At 46.3% G+C, this 23,322-nt stretch overlaps 1 protein-coding gene across 1 annotated transcript in view; it reads right to left on the bottom strand.

The window, feature by feature from the left end:
* The window catches only part of NPM3 (nucleophosmin/nucleoplasmin 3), a 37,302-nt gene that overhangs the window by 2,081 nt on the left and 11,899 nt on the right, over positions 1–23,322 (bottom strand). Inside the window, exons 3-5 of the mRNA XM_033940141.1 lie at positions 21,739–21,858; positions 13,776–13,869; positions 6,965–7,091 (exon numbers count right to left, since the gene is read on the bottom strand). Of these exons, the coding sequence (XP_033796032.1) occupies positions 6,965–7,091; positions 13,776–13,869; positions 21,739–21,858 (341 nt within the window). The remainder of the gene's footprint in view (positions 1–6,964; positions 7,092–13,775; positions 13,870–21,738; positions 21,859–23,322) is intronic.

The following is a 23,322-nucleotide window of genomic DNA, read 5'->3' as shown; positions in this document are numbered from 1 at the left end:
CCAACAGAGAAAAGGAGAAACGGAGTAAAGGAGAAACGGAGTAAAGGAAAAACAAAAGCAGAGAAAGTTGCTTTACTGTGAGCAATCAGGGACTAGGTGAAAATAGGGAAGATTAAACTAGAGTTGCAGAAAGACCAGATTGAAAAGGTGAGTTAAGACAAATTACTGAACAGTGGAAACTGTCAGAATTACTGTATGCTGGCTGTGTCAAGCATGCAAGCAAAAGATTCTGGGATATAATATTAAAACAATCTGTCCCTTGTTGACTCTGGGAATGTTAGTGCAGATAAGACTGAATGGCCCCTGCTACTAAATGACTCCCAAAAGACCAGTACAGGCAATCCCCGGGTTAAGAACGGGTTCTGTTTTTTTTTAAACCGTTAAAGTTGAATGTGTGTGTAACTCGGATCCTGGTATTCTTCCCACCTTCTCCACCTCCTTGAGGCCCCTCTTGCATTCCTGTCCATCCATCCCTTCCATTATTAATCCGGAAGTTGTGCTCTCTCCCGAGTCCCAAAACGCCCCTCTCCCTCCCTCCTGTGCCTCTATGTGAGCAGACACCATTTTATTTCAAGTGTGAACCTCATCAGTTTAAAGAGACCGACAGCTCCTGCTGGAATAATTCATCCTCCTGATTCCTGACTGCCAAGCTCTCCTACTATGACGACGCCCAGATACTTTTCTTGGGTGTTATCTCTCAAGGTGAATCCTAGCATCTGGTAACTGTGATTTGGGTTACTCTTCCCATTGTGCATCACTCTGCTTTTGTCCACTAAATTTCATCTGCCACTTGGATGCCCAGTCTTCCAATTTCCTAAGGTCTGCCTGTAATTTTTCACAATCTGCATGTGTTTTAACAACTTTGAACAGTTTCATGTCATCTGCAAATTTAATCACCTTACTTGTTGTTCTAATTTCCAGCTCATTTATAAATAAAGTTAAATAGCACCAGTCCCAGTACAGATCCCTGCGTCACTCCACTGTTTATTCTCCTCCATTGAGAAAAATGACCATGTAACCCTACCCTCTGTTTTCTATCTGATAACCAATTTCTAATCCACATCTGAACTTTGCCACCTATCCCGTGACACTCTAATTTTCTCAGGAGCCTCTCATGAGGAACTTTATCAAAAGCTTTCTGAAAATCTAGATACACTACATCAACCGGTTCACCTTTATCCACATTTTTATTCACACCTTCAAAAGACAAGCAAATTGCCGAGGCTGAACCCATGCCGACTCTGTCCCATTAAATCATGTTTGTCTACGTGTTACACAATTTTATTTTTTATAATTGTTTCCACCATTTTTCCCAACACTGAAGTCAGGCTTACCGGTCTATAATTTCCTGGATCTCCCCTGAAACTTTTAAAAAAATAGACATAGCATTTTCCACCCTCCAATCTTTAGATACTACAGATGATTTTAGCGACAGGTTACAGATCACTAACAGCAAGTCAGCAATTTCATGTTTGAATTCTTTTAGTACCCTGGGATGTATACCATCTGGTCCAAGTGATTTATCACTTTTTAACTTGTCAATTTGACTTAGTACATATTCACCTAGATTTCTTTTAGTTCCTCCATATCACCCTTGAAAACCATTTCTGGTACATCTGTTACATCTTCTTCTGTAAAGACCGAAGCAAAGAATTAATTCAGTCTCTCCGCTATGGCCTTATCCTCCCTGAGTGGCCCTTTTGCTCCTTGATCATCCAACAGTCCCACGGATTCCCTCACAGGTTTTCTGCTTCAGATGAATCTTAAAAAAAAAATTATGAGTTTTTGCCTCTTTGGCAAGTTTCTCGTCATATTCTCTCTTAGCTTTCTTTATCAATGCTTTGCATTTAACTTGCCAGTGCTTCTTATTTTTTTCATTCGGATCCTTTTTCCATTCTTTAAAGAATGTTTTTTTTTTGGCTCTAATAGCCTCTTTCACATCACCTTTTAATCATGCCGGCTCTAGTTTCCTCTTCTTTCCACCTTTGTTAATACGTGGAATACATCTGTTCTGGGCTTCCACAATGGTATTTTTAAACATCCATGCCTGGTTTACAGTCCTAACCTTTGCAACTGGATCCTTTTAGCTTCTTTTTAACCATTTTCCTCATTTTATCATAGTCTCCCTTTTGAAAATTAAATGCCTGTATAGTAGATTTTTTTAGCAATGTCACTCCACGAATCAGCTCAAATTTGATCACCTTTCCTCGGCGGACCCAAAACAGTAACTCCTGTACTATGTCTTTCATTCCACTAAGGACCAAATCTAAAATAGCTCCCTCTCTTGTCGGTTCCTGGACCAGTTACTCCAAGAAGCAGTCATTTATCAAATTTAGGAATTTTTCCTAACTAGCACTGCCTGATGTAACATTTAACCAGTCAAAATTGAAATCACCCATTATACTGTTGCCCAATATGCCAGAATGTTTTATTTGAGTTAATTCCCTCTTTAACATATAGCACAACCCCCCTCCAATTTGATCTACTCTATCCTTGCAATATAATTTGACTCCAGATAATACAGTGTCCCATTGATTGTCCTTCTTCCATCAGGTCTCTGAGATTCCTATTATATCTACCTCATCATTTAGTGCTATAAACTCTAACTCTCCTATTTTACTTTTTAGGCTTCTAGCATTTGTATACAGACACTTCAAATTATGTTTTTTCCTTATATCTATAGCTGCTGAGAAGATGACAGGGATAATTTGACATCTTTACTCTGCTTCTCTCAAGCACTCCTGGCTTTCTTTTACCATTTTTGAAACCTCTCTATTGGGACTCCATAAGTGTTCTGATTCAACAGTATCCTTAAGGGACCACTCCACACTGAATCATCTGCTCCTGGGTGACTGTCTGTTCCCCCCCATCTCAGTTTAAAAGCTGCTCTCTCTCTTTTTTAAACATTAGCGCCACCAGCCCGGTTCCATCCCTGTTAAGGTGGAGTCCATTCTTTCAGAAGGTGAAGCCCCCTTTTCCAGAAATTAGCCCACTTCCTAACAAATCTAAAACTCTCATCCTTACACCATCACCTCAACCACCCATTGAGACTTCAGAGCTCTGCCTGCATCTTGGGTCCTGCAAGAGGAACTGGAAGCATTTCTGAAAATGCTACCCTGGAGGATCTGGATTTCAGCTTTCTACCCCAAATTTGGCTTCCAGAACCTCCCTCCCACATTTTCCTATGTCATTGGTACCTACATGTACCAAGACATCTGGCACCTCCCCAGCACTATCCAAAATCCTATCTAAGTGACACGTGAGGTCCGCCACCTTCACACCAGGCAGGCAAGTAACCAGGCGATCTTCACACCCACCAGCCAGCCAGCTACATGTCTAATGATCGAATCGCCAACTACAACAGCTGTCCTAACCCTTCCCTCCTGAGCAGAAACCTCTGGAAACACATCCTCAGTATGAGAGGATATTATATCTCTTGGTGGGCAGGTCCTGGCTACAGGATTATTTCCCATTTCACCAGGCTCTCCTTCTAGACCCCTCTCCTCCCAAGGCAGCACAGGGGCTACCAGACTGGAGATGAGACTTCTCTACAACATCCCTGTAAGTCTCCTCTATGTACTTCTCAGTCTCCCTCAGCTCCCCCAAGTTTGCTACTCTAGCCTCAAGGGAAAGTACTTGTTCTCCGAGAGCTAGAAGCTCTTTGCAGCACACACACATATAACTTCTTGCCAACCAGGAGAAAATCATACATGCGACACTCGGTTCAAAAGACTGGATAGAACCCCTCTTGCTGCTGGACTACTGTCCGCATCTTATTATTGAGCTGATTAATTAGTTAATTAAACCTTATTAAGCTACTAGGAATATATTAGACTAGTATAGAGAGTCCTATGATTATATTGTCCAGATATGATTGCATTGAGATTCCTGCCCTTCAGTGTCTTCCACCACCACTATCACCATCACTTTCAAAAAGGTGCAGGAGGCTGTAGCTAGACCAAAAGAGAGAGCACAGAACCGATAGTGCCTCCCCAAAAAAGCAAAGGGAAGGAATCTATGATGACTGATGAATAGGAATAAGTCACTGGAAAAAAGGGGTAACTAGAATATATAAGAAAGGAAATGATGAATATGACAAAAAAATGTTTCCCTCATGCAAAGATAACCATGCTCTTAATGAACAATGAAAACAGCATGCATCAAATGTAGTGAATTTTTATATATATGCTCAGAGACCCGGAGACTCTGAGATGTGACTCTCAAATGAATTCCCACCAACCAATCATTGCATTGTTTTGGAAAAGTTCTTTTATCTGTGCCCTCTTGACATGCATATAAATGTTCATGAAAATTCAAAAATAAAACTTTTTATCTCGAAATACAATTCCAACCTCATGGAGGCTGAAACTGGAGACCAAGGAGGAGGGAGAAGAGTTAGAAGGCCGAGCCCTCTGAAGATCCCCTGATGGAACCTCCTTCCCCTGCTTGCACATACAAAAAGCAGAGAACATTGCCAAAATAAAGTCAGGGGAAAACTTAAAAACTGTAGTTTTCTGCCTCTGATCGTCACCGGCAGAGCCACTGAAGAACTCCAAAAATTGCAGCCATGCTGGCAATCGGGGCCTCCCTGTGTAATCTGCCTGCTGCTACTTGGAGACCCAAGTTTGCTGCTGTTTTAGCGTCCCCTCCAGAGCCATTCCTTAGAACACCCCGATGGTACCTTTTACATAGCTCTCCACTCCAAAAAAAAAAGACAAAAGTGTTGGAGGGTTCCCAGACTCCCCAACATTGCCTGGGAAACAACTTTCCTTCTCGGGCTATTCTTTATCTTCAAATAGGAAAAAGCAGAACCCACTGGCTCTCTAGACTAGCTATCTGCCTAGCAGAGAAGCACAGTTGAGGCCCTAAGCACAATCTCTAAGGGAAGGACATGGTCACCCAGGTTTGGCACCCAGAGATCCCCTCAGACCTTCATCCCAGTCCAGTGCAAATTTGGAACAAAAAAAGGAATTCAGTTGGTATAGGTAAGAAAACAAAACAAAAAATTCCCCTGTTGGGCTATAATTCTGTACCTGACCGGGACTGCGCAGAAATGTCCACCATCTGCTGGAGACCGAGAAAACTGGCTGGCTCAGGGACTGCACAACTGGTATACAGCCAGGCTTTTCAGCTAGTCTTTGTCGGTCTGTACCCGCTGGTTGGGGTGCTATGCAAATGTTAATTTTAAGAGCTATCAAAGAAATTGTAGTTGATGAAATCTATCATAGCAAGAGGTCACAAATGAAACCGCTACTTGAAAATTATATTGTATCCTGTTTTGTTAAGCTAGGCTCAGCACCAGCAGGGATTTAAATGCTTGTGATGCGATTTAATGCAACACAGTGTGATACTATGTGTTTGTAAACTGTGTTGTAAAAGTGCTGCAGTGATTTGTTCTGGGACCGGTGCTATCTAACTTGATTATAAATGATCTGGAAATTGGAACGAGGTGATTAAAATTTACAGATGACACTAAAAACAATTCAAAATTGTTAAAACGCATGCACTGTGAAAAACTGCAGGTAGACCTTAGGAAATTGGAAGACTGGGAGTCCAAATGGCAGGTGAAATTTAATGTGGACAAATGCAAAATGATGCACATTGGAAAGAATAGCCCAAATTATAATTACTAGATGCTCGAGTTCATCTTGTGGGTCAGCACCTAAGAAAAAGATCTGGGTGCCATTGTAGAAAATACGTTGAAACCTTCTGCCCAAGGTGCGACAGTAGCCATAAAAGCAAAGAAAATGCTAGGAACTATTGGAAAAGGGATGGTAAACAAGACTAAGAATGTTATAACGCCTCTGTATCACTCCATGGTGTGACCTCACCTTGAGTATTGCATTCAATTCTGGTCTCCTTATCTCAAGAAAGATATTGCAGAACTAAGAAAGGTTCAAAGAAATGCAACCAAGATGATAAAGGGGATGGAATTTGTCTCATAGGAGGAAAAACAAGGAGGTTAGGGCTCTTCATCTTGGAAAAGAGATGGCTGAGGGGAGATGTGATTGAAATGTACAACCCTCCCCCCAAAAAACAAACAAACTATATTTCAACAAAGCTGATAAACCCTAAACAAAGCAGAATGGAATAATGTTCTCTGAAACTGTTTGTCATAAGAACATAATAGCAGCCTTACTGGTCAGACCAATGGTCCATCTAGTCCACTATCCCGTCTTCATGGAGGTCAATCCAAGTCACAAATACCTGGCAAAAACCCAAATAATAGCAGAATTCCATGCCACTGATCCAGGGCAAGCAGTGGTTTCCCCCAAGTCTGTCTCAACAGCAAGACTATGAACTTTACCTCCAGGAACTTGAGCAAACCTTTTTTAAAACCAGCTACATTAACCACTCTTACATCCTCTGGCAACACGTTCCAGAGCTTCCTGAGTGAAAAAATATTTCCTCCTATTGGGTTTAAGAGTATTACTCTGTAACTTTGAGTGTTCCCTAGTCTTTGTAAATTAAATGTCCAAGTAGATCATCATATGTAAACATTCCAAATCAGATTACCAGAAGTTACACAAACCACTAATTGCTCAACTAGATGGTAACATATATCGGACCCAACACGCTCCATGTTTTGGCAACTTGGCATTTGTCAGGGGTCCTGGTTTTGAGTGTGATTCCAAGGACAAGCAATTAGGAAAAATGTAAAGAAATGTTGAACACAGTTGTGATATATATGATGGCTCTTGTAATGATGCTAAAAATCTGAAAGGTATATATATCGGCTCTTCTAATAGCGCTAAATAACTATCACAAAGGTCTTCTGCAAGTAAATGAAGCAAAAACAAAACAAATGCAACCCATTGTACACATCAGAAGAGAGAAAAGGGCAGAAGTATGGTAGAATACCACTCAAGAAATGAATGGGAACAATTCCACATTATGAGAGATATACAGTATACGGATAACCAAAAATAACTATTCTAGTTGTTACTTTGTGCTAAATATTTACCTCTGCTTCTTTATGGCTGGTTTGATGGGAGTGATCTCCTCTTCACTCTCTGCATCAAAATCAGATCCTTCTATATCATCACTATAATCAGATTCCTCTGTGCCCTCCTCTTCCACATTGTCATGTACTGCAGGAAACAAACCAGACAAAGTTAGTTACTTTCAGTCAGAAAAGCAGATCTGTAGATTTGAATTTGGAGGGGAGGTGGTGTGGGAAGCAAAATATAGAACAGCATGAAGTCAAGTCACGTCAAGAGCGAGAGAAAGCTAGAGAGCAAACAATTTTTACAGTAACTCTCAAGCAACCAGAAACTACAGTTATCTGGCATCCACCAATCCCCAAGGGTTCTGGGTAAGAGTTTGGACTTCAAAAAAACCCGACATGATTCCTCATACACTTGTGAACAAACTGAACAGGTTTGTTAGGACAAAGTGATGAAGTGGATTAGAAACTGGATAATCAGCAGATTGTCAGAGGATCGTAGTGAATGGAATTCATGCAGAAGGTAAGAAGTAGAGTGACCCAAGAATTGGTATTGGCGCCTATCGACAGACTGGGTTCTTACCTCAGTAATCTGAGTTTTGTTAGTATGCACAGGAGTCATACTTGAGCTGCTGATTTACCGTTCCAACGAACTGCAAAAGGATACCCCTTTAAGAACTGGAGAACTCCTCCCCTTCTGCAGTGGAGCATTGCACCCTCCTCAGTTGGTACCAAAGCAATCAACTCCACTGAAATACAAGAGGAGAGACACGGGGAAACTTCCCCAGCAAGAAACACATTCTGCTCTGCTCTGAAACTTAGAAAAAAAAGAATAAATACTCGCATGAATAACTCAGATCCAACCTGCTAAGGGTAACAAGCAGGAGGAGTTAAGGGACCTTCCCAGGAGGAAAGAGAAAGGGAAACCCCCAATACCAGAAACACATTATTTCTTTATGTTAAGTATAACAGCATAGGTTCCAAGATGGACACTGACAATGTCGAAGGCAAAAACAAAACAAATCAAAACAAGTCCACACAGAATGGGCAGTATGGATTCCTGTGTATCCTAACAGAACCCAGATTATGGAGGTAAGAACCTAATCTGTCTGTTCTGTTGTGGATACACAGTCCACACTTGGGCCGACATACCAAAGTAGTGCCAAACGTCTAGAGATGGATAGATGAGCCTGTCCACAGTAGAGGACCCAAAGGCAGCATCCTCTCGAGCCGCCACATCACTCACTCTGTAGAACTTTTGTAAAATTGTGAAGAATAGCCCAAGTAGCTGCTCTGCAGATTTCATCAGGCAAAATGGCCTGGGATTCCACCCAGTAGGTCATTACACCTTTGGTGGAATTAACTGTCAGGGCATTCGACCTGCTTACAGCGCTGAGGTGGCTGTTTCCCGGCAGAATGGCAGGAAGAGGAAAATCGCCATAATGATCCAACTAGCAATGGTTGCCTTAGAGGCTGGCCTGCCCTGTCTCGAGTGACTGGTCAGTTCAAAAAGATCATCAGAAAGCATGGAGTCATTAGTCCTCTCCAGGTAGATGAGCAGGGCCCTGCGCACATCCAGCTTGTACAGAAGTTATCTTATTTATTTATTTAAAAAATTTATATACTGTTTTAAACCAAAACAGTTTACAAAATGTTACATACATAAAATTTTACAGCAAATAAAACAAACACAGATAATTAAGCCTTCAAAAAAAAAAAAAAAAAAAAATTCAGCAAAACAGGGGAAATCACTACTTAAAGAAACGCATTTACAAACAATTGAGTTTTAAGTAGTTTCCTGTATGTTCCCCTATCACTGCATTTCCGTATTTGCCCAACAAGAGAGTTCCACAATCTTATCCCTGCATAACAAAAAGGTTTTTGCGTTGGTTTCTACATATTTTGAACTAACATTCACCTTCAGCAGAGCAGAATTTTCAGAGTACAATGATATTTTTGGTTGGTAAATAGTCATCTTGCTCTTAAAGAATTCAGGGATCATACCATATAAGAATTGATGACAAATCATCAGTGCTTCATACTGAATTCTAAATGCAACTGGCAGCCAGTGTAACTGTCGAAGATAAGGTGTAATATGTTCATACCTCAATGTTCCTGTTATCAATCTAGCCACTGCATTTTGTACCACTTGCAATGCCCTGCACCTAGTCTTGGTTATTCCAAGGTACAGGGTCAGCTTAAAATATTCTCTACACTTATCATATGGGCCTGAGAGGTGGAAAGTCTCTGGGAACCCAAGAGGGTGGAGATTACCTTATCTGAAAAACCTTCTTTTACTTAGGCATTCCCTTTCAAGAGCCAAGCTGTTAAGACAACAGGGACCCAGATCGAACACTGGAATGGGACCTGCATCAGAAGATTGGGTGAGAGGGGGAGCGAAAGAGGATTTGCCACAAGAAGACAACAAACCAGATCTGCGTACCACGGGTGCCTGGGCCAGTCAAGAGCCACCAGGATCACACTGCCAATGTGATGAGCAATGCAAAGGAGGACTCTGCCCACCATCAGCCATGGGGGAAAAATATGCAGGAGGCCATCCAATGGCCAAGGTTGCACTAGAGCATCCAGCCACTTGGCCTGGAAATCTCTGCGCCAACTAAAGAACCTTGGCGCTTTGGTGTTGACACTCATGGCCATCAGGTCCATGATTAACTGGCCCCACACCTGCACAATCAACTCGAAGGCTGCAGGACCGACACCACTTGCTGGGATCCAGCATATGACAACTGAGGAAGTCCGCCTGGATATTCTCAACTCTCACTATGTGAGAAGCCAAGATGTCTAGAAGATGAATCTCTGCCCAAGCCATGAGCAGAGAAGCCTCCTGCACCACCAGACGACTCTTTGTTCCCCCCGATGATTGATGCAAGCCACCGCCGTGACATTGTCCGAGAGAACATGAACCGATTTGCCCTTCAGCAACGTCTGGAATGCTAGCAATGCCAACTGGATGGCTCTGGTCTCCAGAACATTGATCAACCAAGACACCTCCTCCAGAGACCAGCTGCCCTGAACCAAGCGACCAAGACATTGAGCTCCCCAACCGAGGAAACTGGCATCTGTGATAAACACTTTCCACTGAGGCTGATCTAGACTCACTCCCCACACCAGATTGGAAGACTGTAGGCACCAGAGGAGGCTGCAACGAACTAACCCCCGATGTGGAATGGGAGAGTCCAGATCGTACATCTCAGGCGACCACCACTGAAGAGGAGCATACTGAAGTGGGTGAATGCCAAGCCTGAGCCCACCTGACTACATCCAGGGAGGCTGCCATTGACCCCAACATCTGCAGAAAATCCTGTGCCCAAGGACACTGACAATCCATCAGGAAGCAAATCTGCAACTGCCAACTTGCACACTCGGGACTCTGGCAGGAAGACTCTCCCTAAGCATGAAGAGAACTCTGAGGTACTCCAGGGCGCTGAGATGGAGCCAACTGGCTTTTGGACAAGTTGACCACCCATCCCAGCAATTGCAGAATTCCACAACCCGGGAGCTCTCCTGAAAGCTCTTCAGTCGAGCCAGAATGCCCACCATCCCCTCATCTTGATTGGTTATATTGCTAGAGACAAAACTGACAGGACAAAAGGAGGAGCTCCAGGTGTAGGGCACTCTGCACATGATCAGTAAGCCAAAAGCTTACTATAGCTAGGGAAGAGCACCGACACACAGGCTCAGTCACTTCATCAACAAGTGTGCCTGCATATTCCCTGCTTGTCTCTGGAGAATGAAGGAACTATGCGGAGAGAGATCCCATCTGAAGGAAAGGCTCTCTACAAGACAGAGTCTGGAATTCCGAGACACGTCTCGCTGAAGTCAGGGCGACCAGAAAAAACTGCTTGTAGTATCATTTCAAAGAGAGATGCGTCTGTCAGAGGCTCAAATGGAGCTTTGGGGAGGCCAGAGAAAACCAAGTTAAGATCAATTGAAGGGAACAGTCTTCTAATTGGAAGGGAATCTCGCAGGAATCTGGCCACGTTAGTGAAGGACTATGGTCTTGGGCTTTGAAACAAGAGTCCAGTGAGTTGGACCCGAAGAGAAGTCACAGCAAGGCCCTTATGAAGGCCCACTGGGAGAAATGCCAGCATTATTGAAACAGGAGCAGAATACGGCTCCACACTGTTCTGGTGGCTCAAACGGTGCAGACTTCCACGCCTTAGTGATCGAGAAACAGGGACGAAGTGTGTGTCTCTCTCTCCTTGTCCACTGTTTTTTTTTTTTTCAATCTCTCTTTAGCCCCCCTGTCCTTCTGTGAATGTCTGTGTCTCTCTCTCCTTGTCCAGTGTTCCTGTCCTTCTGCGAGTGTCTGTCGCTCTCTCTCCTTGTCCAGTGTTTCGGGTTTTTTTTTCAATCTGTCTCTTTAGCCCCCCTGTCCTTCTGTGAGTGTCTGTGTCTCTCTCTCCTTGTCCACTGTATTTTTTTTTAATCTGTCTTTTTAGTCCCCTGTCCTTCTGTGAGTGTCTGTGTCTCTCTCTCCTTGTCCACTGTATTTATTTTTTTTCAATCTGTCTCTTTAACCCCCTGTCCTTCTGTAAATGTCTTTCACTGCCAGCTAACTGTTCCAGTATGTGTGACATATTTGTATCAATCTGTCAATGTCTCTTTTTTTTTATGCGAACGTGCGCACGTGGAAATTTGTTTTGACAACCGTGGAAGCAAAGATGAAGGTACATACCTCTTTACTTCCATTCAGGTTGGGTTGAGCTGCCACATTTGTTCTGGGAACATCACAAAGCTGTCTGCCTGTTTTTCTCCTCGGACAGTTTCCCTCCCCCTCAAGTCCCTGTGCACCACTTGCCACGGCGCATCCTCCCACGACCCCGGTCTGCATGTTTAGGTGTGGCTGTGAGTTCGGGCTGTTCAAATGAGCTGACACTTAGGTGTGTGTGTGAGTTCAGGAGGAGCTGGCGCTTAGTTGTGCCTGTGATTTTGGGCAAGGTCGGTGCATAGTCGGCCTGGAGGAGTCGATTGGGTTGGGGCTCCCATGCGCGATTGCAAGGTGGGCTGCGTGGGAGTTTGGCTTGTGTGAACAGCGGGCGTAGGGCTTCGTGTGGGGAAGAGTCCCGACTCCTTTTTCAGCATTTGTATCGCTGGTACTGTCGGCTTGGGCCACGTGCAGGAAGAGCTAAAAGCAGCGCTGGGGGCTCGGTAGGTGTTGGAAGAAGGCTGGGGAGCCTCTCGATGGATCGCTAAAAAAGGAGGTGGGGGTGGGCAGTGCGAGAATATCTGTCGGGGGACTGTCGCCACAAGGGAGCCGTTTTCAAAGCCGCCGCAGCTCCTCTCATGAGCTGCACTTGCGTCGGAAGATGAGAGAGGAGCCGTGGCTGCTTTGGGGGTCCGTAGTCTGAAGCTTTAGAGGGACTTAAGGGGACGGAGAAAAACAAATCGCGGATGCTGCGAAATAAGGCTGGTGAGTCGCGCATGCGCACTCCTGCGGCCACAAACCTACTGATCACGGAAGCACGCAAATAGGAGTGCACATGCGCGTCTAGCCTTTTATTATATAGGATGAAGGGCGTAGAGAGGGAGAGATTCTTCAAATTTTTGAATAATAAAAGAACAAGAGGGCATTCAGAAAAGTTGAAAGGGGACAGATTCAAAATGAATGCTAGGAAGTTCTTCTTTACCCAACATGTGGGGGACACCTGGAATGCGCTTCCAAAGAGCGTAATAGGGCAGAGTACGGTACTGGGGTTCAAGAAAGGATTGGACAATTTCCTGCTGGAAAAGGGGTTAGAGGGATATATATAGAGGATTACTGCACAGGTCCTGGACCTGTTGGGCCGCCGCGTGAGCGGACTGCTGGGCACGATGGACCTCAGGTCTGACCCAGTGGAGGCATTGCTTATGTTCTTATGACCTTTTAGATGTCAGAGAGTAGAAAAAGGGCAGAGAAACTCTTTCAGGCATGCTTGCAGAAGAGTAAAATCTACAGGTGGTTCTAGAGCTCCCAGTGAAGTAGAGGACAGTCAGAAAAAATCCGAAGTGAATTCCTTCTGCATATGGCTTGCCGCCATTGGGCGATAACCCACATGTCCAGAATGTCTCACCTATTGCAATGGAAAACCTATTATAGTTCCGATACTGCCAAAGCTTTCCAGTGCATTCAGATAGATTTTGTAATCTTGTATACAGTACTCCCCTGATATTCACGGAGGTTCTGTTCCAGGAACCCCTGCGAATATCTAAAAACCGCGAATATGGGACAAGGAGCTGGAGATGCCCCCTGCCTGGTGCTGCTGCCCCGTACCCTGAGGCTCCCCGACATGGAGCACTTCAGCTTGATCTAGGCTGCCCTTCTGATCTGGAGCGCTCGCCGGTCATCACTTACCTGCCGGTGCCCGAGAGCGACCCCCTGCCCACACTCTACGTGCAGCTGCACAGGGAAAGCACCCAAGGGTGGAGCCGCACAAGCAGCTGCTGCAGATCCAGAACGACTACCTGCTGCAGCTGCACTTCAGGGACCATGGCTGGGTGCAGGAGGAGGGCATGGAGGCCTGATTTAGGTGGTTTTTCGCCTGGGGAGGCAGGATAGGGCAGTTGAAGCATCGGCAAGTGAAGGAAATCACTCGCGGTATGCTCTGACCGCCTCTTCCTGCACTAAAGTTAGGCTTCACCAATCAGGAGCTACTTTGACACGCAGCTCCTGATTGGTGAAGCCCGACTTTAGCACAGGAAGTCCCGATCGGAGAATACCGTGAACTGTGAATGACCGGTGGAACACTGTATTTCATTGTGCACCACAAATATTCCAAACACTATGAAATTCAGAGCATAAACACACCTCTCTCCCTTAGAATCTTACCAATAAGATGATGTCCAGTGACATAAACTGGACCAGAGCCAGACATCAATCGGAAAGACACAGGGGGCTGGAGATTGAAGCGTTCTAGGTTCACCTAGGAAAGAGATTCAGCACAGTGTTAATCCATTTTCAGATGAAGTAAGAAGCTGCAAAATTCAGGTTATTGTCTCAGGTGGCTGCCTTTCATGGTTATGGCACTCAAGCTGTGTACAATACTATGTTCTAACATTTAAACAGTAAAAAGCAAAAGTAGTAATAAAAACCATCCTCCTGGCCCTTTGCCATGCACATTACACAAATGACATCAGAGTGCCAGGAGAGATGATATATGGGCCTACCACGGACACAAGATTTATGCCCTTAGGCACATGTCCAAAGGGGCATGCATGCCTGCTCCTGAGAGCCCCCTTCAAACTAACTGAGCAATCAACTGTGGAAAAAACTACCTTGGGATTTTCTCAGGTTTTGTTTGTTGTGCTAGTAAGATCAGTGTCCCTTTGGAACAAGGGCTGTGAAGTGGGTAACAGGAAGATTTAAGATCAAAGAAGGATGTCCTCTATTGCTATTAATAAAACTGACCATTTGGACTCCTTCATATTATCTAGATCGGAATGTGTCAAAAATAGGTGGAGCTGGCTCTCTGGAACGAGACATTTTTGTCCCAACTCTCACTTGCCTCCTAAACAGCCAGCAAATGAATTCACCTATTCTGTTGACTCCTAAACTCTGATGAAGAGCTGGGAAAGGATAGATTGGCATAATCTGTACTGGACTATTGAGATAGAAGGTGTTATGAATGATCTTTCTTTATCCCCTTTGGTAATTGTCTCATTCCTTCATCTGGAGTTTTAAGACCTGTTCTGTGCCCATCCAGCTCTATAATCACATGTTCCTCACCGCAATATTATCTCCTACTAGTCACAAATTTTTGATTTGTAGAGATTAAAAGACTAGATGTTTGTCTTATCTTTTCCCATGGTCTCCAGAAAATCTATATATCTAGTTTAGAGGGGGAAGTGAAGAACAAGATTAACAGAAGAAGATTAGATAAACCAAGTGTTAATCCTACCTTAAGAGTATATTGTTTTAGAAACTAGACAGGAACTTGTTGAAATGCTGTAAGCTAACTTGATTTTGCATTTTGATTCATGACCTCTTCCTGTAATAGCAAGCGCCTTCTATGTTCCAGGTTCCTAGGACAACTGAGATCTAATTGGTGAATCTGACTACAGGGATTGAGACATGCACAGAAAACCATCAAGGGGATATGGTGGTGATTTGTTCCTTGGATCAAGATCAACACATTTTTGGACGTTTGTTTTTTTTATTCCTAAAGGATTTGTAACGCTTTTTTATGGTCTTAAAATTGTTCCCAACCACACATAAATTTCTACCCAGATATTTCAACACTGCATTTTGTTTTATCCTGTATGTTTCTATGCTATCCTGAATAAGCACAGTTACTTACCGTAACAGGTGTTATCCAGGGACAGCAGGCAGATATTCTTAATGTATGGGTGACGTCACCGACGGAGCCCCGGTACGGACCTTTTTAACTAGAAAGTTCTAGTTGGCCGCACCGCGCATGCGCGAGTGCCTTCCCGCCCGACGGAGGAGTGCGTGGTCCCCAGTTAAGATAAGCCAGCTAAGAAGCCAACCCGGGGAGGAGGGTGGGACGTAAGAATATCTGCCTGCTGTCCCTGGATAACACCTGTTACGGTAAGTAACTGTGCTTTATCCCAGGACAAGCAGGAAGCATATTCTTAACGTATGGGTGACCTCCAAGCTAACAGAGAGGGAGGAGGGATGGTTGGCCATTAGGAAAATAAATTTTGTAACACAGATTGGCCGAAGTGTCCATCCCGTCTGGAGAAGGCATCCAGATAGTAGTGAGTAGTGAACGTGTGAACTGAGGACCAAGTGGCAGCCTTGCAGATTTCCTCGATAGGTGTGGAGCGGAGGAAAGCCACAGAAGCAGCCATAGCTCTGACCCTGTGGGCCGTGACAGCACCTTCCAGAGAGAGACCGGCCCGAGCATAACAGAACGCAATGCAGGCAGCAAGCCAGTTGGAAAGCGTCCGTTTAGAGACAGGACGACCTAGACGGTTAGGATCGAAGGTCAGAAAGAGCTGAGGAGACGAGCGGTGAGCCCTGGTACGATCAAGGTAGTATGCAAGGGCACGCTTACAATCCAGCGAGTGTAACGCCTGTTCCCCAGGATGGGAATGGGGCTTAGGGAAGAAAACAGGCAATACAATGGACTGGTTGAGGTGGAAGTCCGAGACCACCTTAGGCAGAAATTTAGGATGGGTACGCAGAACCACCTTGTCATGGTGAAAAACAGTGAAAGGTGGGTCGGCAACCAGTACATGCAGCTCACTAACCCTCCTGGCAGAGGTGATGGCAATGAGGAAAAACACCTTCCACGTCAGAAATTTGAGTGAAGTTGTGGCAAGAGGCTCAAACGGAGGTTTCATGAGGGCTGATAGAACCACATTCAGGTCCCAGACGACTGGAGGAGGCTTCAGAGGTGGTTTGACATTGAAGAGGCCTCTCATGAACCGGGAAACCAGGGGATGAGCCATAAGAGGTTTTCCGAGGATAGGCTCATGAAACGCAGTGATGGCACTGAAGTGGACTCTGATTGAGGTCGACTTGAGGCCAGTGTCGGAGAGAGAGAGCAAATAGTCCAGTACAGTTTCCACCGCCAATGAGGTGGGATTGTGATGATGAAGGAGACACCAAGAGGAGAACCGGGTCCACTTCTGATGGTAACATTGGAGGGTGGCCGGTTTCCTGGAAGCATCCAAAATACGACGGACAGGCTGAGACAGATTCTCTAGAGAGGCCAGCCCGAGAGAAACCAAGCTGTCAGGTGGAGCGAGGACAGATTGGGATGTAGTAGAGACTGATGCTGCTGAGTAAGTAGAGTAGGAAACACAGGAAAAGGAATGGGCTCCCTAGAGTTGAGCTGAAGCAGGAGGGAGAACCAGTGTTGGCGAGGCCACCGAGGGGCGATGAGAATCATGGTGGCTCTGTCCCTGCGGAAGTTGGAAGAGCGTCCGCAACATCAGAGGCAGTGGAGGAAAGGCATAGAGGAACCGATCTGTCCAGTCGAGCAGGAATGCATCTGGGACCAGACGATGAGGAGAAAAGAGTCTGGAACAGAACTGGGGCAGCTGATGGTTGTGAGGAGCTGCAAAGAGGTCCACCTGAGGAGTGCCCCAGCGAGCAAAGATGGAGCGGAGTGTGGGAGGATCCAAAGTCCACTCGTGAGGTTGAAGGATGCGGCTGAGATTGTCGGCCAGGGAGTTCTGTTCGCCCTGGATATAAACAGCCTTGAGGAAGAGACTGTGGGTCGTGGCCCAGGTCCAGATGTGGATGGCCTCCTGATAGAGGAGGGGAGATCCGGTGCCGCCTTGCTTGTTTATGTAGTACATGGCGACTTGATTGTCTGTGCACAGGAGCAGAACCTGAGGGTAGAGAAGGTGCTGGAAGGCCTTGAGAGCATAGAACATGGCCCTGAGTTCCAGGAAATTGATGTGATGTTGACGCTCCTGAGGGGTCCAGAGTCCCAGGGTGCGAAGATCTCCCAGGTGAGCTCCCCATGCATAAGGGGAGGCATCTGTGGTTATGATCATGGAGTGAGGGGGTAGATGAAAGAGTAGACCCCTGGAAAGATTGGAGGAGTTCAACCACCATTGAAGAGATTGCTGAACAGACGATGTCACAGAGATGGGATGAGAAAGAGGATCGGTGGTCTGTGACCATTGGTTGGCAAGAGTCCACTGAGGTGTCCAGAGGTGGAGTCGCGCCAGAGGAAGTACATGGACTGTCGAGGCCATGTGGCCCAGGAGGATCATCATCTGCCGAGCTGGAATGGAGTGATGAAGGAGCACCTGACGGCAGAGGTGGAGCAGAGTTCGATGGCAGTCGGAGGGGAGAAAAGCCCTCATTAGAGTGGTGTCGAGAACTGCTCCAATGAACTGAAGTCGCTGTGTGGGAAGCAGATGCGACTTGGGGTAGTTGATCTCGAAACCCAAGAGATGGAGGAACGAGATGGTGTGATGAGTGGCTTGTAGTACAAGCGGAGACGTAGGTGCTTTCACCAGCCAATCGTCCAAGTAGGGGAACACCTGAAGGTCGTGAGACCTGAGGAAGGCCGCCACCACAATAAGGCACTTGGTGAACACTCTGGGCGATGATGCGAGGCCAAAGGGTAGCACTTTGTACTGATAGTGATGGTGCTGTATCTAGAACCGTAGGTAGCGACGTGAAGTCGGATGGATTGGGATGTGAGTGTAGGCCTCCTTGAGGTCTAGGGAGCATAGCCAGTCGTGGTGGGAGAGAAGAGGGTAAAGCGTGGTGGGAGAGAAGAGGGTAAAGCGTGGCTAGGGAGAGCATTCTGAACTTCTCTTTGACTAGACACTTGTTGAGGTCCCTGAGATCGAGGATGGGACGAAGGTCTCCTGTTTTTTTGGGGACCAGGAAGTAGCGGGAGTAGAATCCCTGACCCCTTTGGTCCGGAGGTACCTCTTCGATGGCATTGAGAAGAAGGAGGGATTGGACCTCCCTCAGGAGGAGGGGGGTTTGGGAGGAGTGAGAAGCAGGCTCTACGGGAGGATGGTCTGGTGGAAGAGTCTGGAAGTTGAGAGAGTAGCCGTGGCGAATGATGTTGAGGACCCATTGGTCCGAAGTGATGACCTCCCAACGGCTGAGGAAAAGCTGAAGACGTCCTCCGATAGGTTGAGGGAGAGGCAGCGATGGTGGAAGAATGGCTATGCTCTGGAGAAAAGAGTCAAAAGGGTTGAGACGGCTTAGATGAAGGAGGCGGCTTGGCAGGTTGAGTCTGTGGGCGAGCCTGAGTCTGATGTTGGTGGCGAGGACGGCGAGACTGTTGTTGAGGCGGGTTGAGAGGTCTGGCCGAGAACCTACGCTGGTAAGAAGACTGTTGTCTGTAGGGACAAGCAGGTGGAGTCTTCTTTTTAGGTTTGATCAGAGTGTCCCACCTGGTCTCATGTGCTGAGAGTTTCTGGGTTGTTGAGTCCAGGGACTCTCCGAAGAGTTCATCGCCCAGACAAGGTGCGTTAGCCAAGCGGTCCTGGTGGTTAATGTCTAGGTCAGAGACTCTCATCCATGCCAAACGGCGCATGGCCACTGCCATGGCAGAGGCGCGAGAGGTCAGCTCGAATGAGTCATAGATGGAGCTAACCATAAATTTCCTGAGTTGGAGGAGGCTGGAAATTTGTTGCTGGAACAGAGGGACCTTACGTTCAAGAAGATATTTCTGTAAGGAGGAGAGCTGTTGCACCAGATGCTTCATGTAGAAGGAGAAGTGGAAGGTGTAGTTGTTGGCTCTATTGGCTAGCATGGAATTTTGGAAAAGGCGCTTACCAAATTTATCCATGGTTTTTCCCTCTCTGCCAGGAGGGGTGGAGGCATATACGCTGGAACCCTGAGATTTTTTCAAAGTAGATTCCACCAGGAATTGAGGTTTGTCAAGTGGGGCAATTGAGGCTTGTCAAACCCTGGGATTGGGATAACCCGGTATAAGCTATCCAATTTACGCGGGGCTCCGGGAACAGTGAGGGGAATCTCCCAGTTCTTATAGAAAGTTTCCCGTAAGATGTCGTGGACGGGCAACTTTAGAAATTCCTTGGGAGGTTGCTCAAAGTCTAGGGCATCGAGGAAAGCATGAGATTTCTTAGATTCGGACTCTAAGGGGATGGAAAGAGCTGCTGACATCTCCCTAAGGAATTTAGAGAAAGAGGATTGTTCAGGTTTGGAGACGGTGTCGGTTCTGGAGGGTTCTTCGTCGGTTGACGAAGCGTCCTATTCGGTACCGTGAGGGGAGTCTTCCCACAAGTCTGGGTCCCTAACGTCGGGGTGCGTACGTTTGGACATCGGCGTGGAGGGCTCGGCATGGCGGGTCTTTGAGAGAGATTTGCCTGAGCGCACCGAGGCGGTACCGGGTGAGGAAGACCGATGTCGTTCCTGGGACCGGACAGGGTCGGCAGTAGCACGGGTATGCACTGTAGGTGTTTCGGCCAAGAGCACCGGCATGGAGGTATTAATCGGTACCGAGGGGCTCGACACCGATGGGACAGTGCGAGGCTCGGACCGGTCCTGTACCGGAAGGTGCGGTGCCAGCAACGCCGGCAACAGTTGTTGGTGGTGTTGTTGCAGCTGCTCCTGTAATTGTGTTTGGAGTATGGCTGCGATGCGATCATCCAGGGGAGGCACCGGTACCGTTTTTTTCTTCTTCGGTACCATAGGTGCCGCTCTACGCTCCGGCGATGAGGAGGCCGATGATGAGGCACTCACCGAGATCAGAGCGGAGCGTTTGCGGGGCCGGTGCGGTGCCGGTGTCGCAACCATGGCAGGAGGGCGCTCGAGGGAAGTGGAAGGCTTCTTAGCCGGCTTACCTGGGCCCAACGACCCCGAGGAAGGGGTGTCGACGTCGTTGGTGCCGACTTTTGGGGTGCCGTCGACGTCGGGGCAGGTTCCATGGCAGATCCGGTACCAAACAAAATATTTTGCTGGATCTGCCTATTTTTCAAAGTGCGCTTTTTAAGCGTAGCACAGCGGGTGCAGGTGTCAGCCCGATGCTCTGGACCCAGGCACTGGAGGCACCAATTGTGCGGGTCTGTGAGAGAGATCGGGGGTGCACACCGCTGGCACTTCTTAAAACCCGGTTGAGGGGGCATGAAGGGAAACACGGCCTCCGCAAAATCAAAGCCGGAGGCCTGTATGATGACAACAGGCCCCGCCGGGGCCGGCTCGAAAAAATAAAGAAAACTCGACGAGTTTTTTTTTTTTTTTAAAGGAAAAATAAAGTAATCCAAAGGGAAAAAAGGAAGAAATTCGGAAAAAATACGCGAGCGGGAAGGCAAACTAAATGATTTCAACGGCCGTTGAAAAACATGCGACTTCTTCGCTCCGCGGAAACGAAGAAACTAGGGACCACGCACTCCTCCGTCGGGCGGGAAGGCACTCGCGCATGCGCGGTGCGGCCAACTAGAACTTTCTAGTTAAAAAGGTCCGTACCGGGGCTCCGTGGGTGACGTCACCCATACGTTAAGAATATGCTGCCTGCTTGTCCTGGGATAATATAGCATTACCTCCATTCCATTTAATTTTAAGATAATTTTTCCCATGGTCACAATGCTCCATTTGTTATCCTCATTCCATCAGATCTTCTAACGCAATAAAATACATACTATAGATGAAGCATACACAGGCACTGCTGGGGAAGGGAATCCCAGTCTTTACACAACTAAATCTAGTGGGGATGGGGTCTGATTCAAGATTTACACATTAACTGATGTGGGTAGGAAACTACACACTCACTCTTTCTGAAACTTCTGTGTTGACTGTAAAGTCTATTGCAGCACCTGTACCAAAATGTTTAAACAAGACAGGTGTAGTATGTGCAACATGCCATGCATATTAGACGGCACTCTCTCCTGCCATACCGTCCCCAACCTCACGAGAGAAAATTGGCAGGAGGGATGCCTACTCCCTGTGTCTAGAACAGTCAGGTTTTTCCCCCCAATAGCTAAAACCTCTGGTTTTGTTTTTGCATAGCCAAGCAATGTTAGTGTATCAATTGCTTGGCTAGTTTGAATCGGGTTGGTAAAAGCAGTCGTCGCTAAAGCTGTGAAAACAGGTTTAGCGACGATCACTGACTTTAATGCATCTAGCCCTAAGTGATTTTGCCCAGAGTCACAAGGAGTAGGCTGGGATTGAACTTGCAACAATGTAGGCGTCCTTCCTCGCTCAATTTTTCTAAAAACATACAAACCGATTGGTTACCAGACGTCGCTTGTAATCAGGACGCACGTTTCAAGAGTCAGGCCATAAAATTCCTTTCTTAGCCAGGTTTTTCCTGATCCCATATATCTTATAAACATGAATTTAAGCACAAGTACCACATAAACTGCAAGGTGTTAGTTCACATTACCATAGACTGGCAGGCGAGTTTCAGACTAGCAATTGGTATAGCAATTTCCTTGTTTAGGTGGTTGAGAGCTACAGCTTCCACAATGTTGCATTCATCTTGCACACCTTCCCCAAGACAAACCTGAAAAAAACCCACAAGTATGAATGAGGGCTAAATGAAAAAAAGCATATTATACATTACTTGCATGTTTTTAGAACTAGTTTATACATTTTAAAAATAAATCAGAAATGTTAGCACATTCTCCAGTCATCTACCAACCCGACTTCAAATCTTTAAGAGAATAGACTTTTAAATCACCTAGCCCAGTGTTGCTCTTATTGGCATTACAACTTTCATCTACAAACCATTAGATCAAAGACAGCTTTAATATTATCACTTGATCTCTCTGCTGCTTTTGATCTCATAGATCACCATCTTCTTCTGGATCAATTACTGTACAACAAATTGGCCTAAGAAATACAGCTATGGGATGGTTTACTTCTTACCTCTCTGCAAGATCTTATACTATTTTCTCTCAACATACACACACAAGGCCCTTCAACCCTGGTTCCAGTGTACCCTAAGAGTCAATCTCATCAACCCTCATTTGATTTGTTTCTATCAACACTGGCTCAGTCTAAGATTTATGATGTTCATCTAGGCCAGGGGGTCTGCAACCTTTAAGACATAAAGAGCCACTTGGACCCGTTTTCGAAAAGAAAAAAAAACTTGGAGCCGCAAAACCAATTTTTCTTTTCTTGCCTTTATCCATGGATGGCCTACCAGGGGGTTGAAAACAGCAACGTAAGTAGAAATCACAGGGCCCCATACCAAAATTTGCTATGCCCACTTCCCCTTCCTTTACCTGCAACCTTTGTGAAAATTGTTCGGTGTTTCTGCCGCAATACCACTGTACTGCTAAAAATCACAGATCACCACCATTACTGGGCCAATAAGCACCTCCTCTTCATGTCCCCTCTGTATCTCTATCCTTATTCAGTAGGTCCTGCTTACCCTTTCTCTTCTTTGTGTCACTATCTCCATTTTCAGCTATCCCCCCCTTTTCCTTTGTTACTGCACCCTGTAGCTAGAATCTTTCCACCCTCCCTCCACTCCGGCCCAGCCCAGTATGAAATATTTCCTTTTGTTTCCCTCCCCCCTCTCTTTCTCTCTCTCTTTTCCTCCCTCACCCACGAGTCCTGCATCTGGCCCTCTCCCTTCTACCTGCACCTGGCGTGTTGGGCACCCCTGACTTAGAGCCATAGCGCACGAGAGGGACTCCCACGGGGATGAAAACAGCCTACCTAAATTCTGGCGATGCAGGCATGCAGCTTACAAGTCCGGCGTTGCGGCGGGAAATAGCCATGCTGAGCAGTGAGCTCAGCACGTACACAGATGAAAGCCTTGCTTGCTGATTGGTCCGGCGGCACGGCGGGGCCGCCGGACCAATCAGCATGCAAGGCTTTCATCTGTGTACGTGCTGAGCTCACTGCTCAGCATGGCTATTTCCCGCCGCGACACCGGACTTGTAAGCTGCATACCTGCATCGCCAGAATTTAGGTAGGCTGTTTTCATCCCCGTGGGAGTCCCATGGGCCAGGGAGCC

Source organism: Geotrypetes seraphini, chromosome 4 (assembly GCF_902459505.1).
Source record: "Geotrypetes seraphini chromosome 4, aGeoSer1.1, whole genome shotgun sequence".
NCBI classification, from domain to species: Eukaryota; Metazoa; Chordata; class Amphibia; order Gymnophiona; family Dermophiidae; genus Geotrypetes; species Geotrypetes seraphini.
This window is presented reverse-complemented; position numbering and strand designations above follow the sequence as displayed.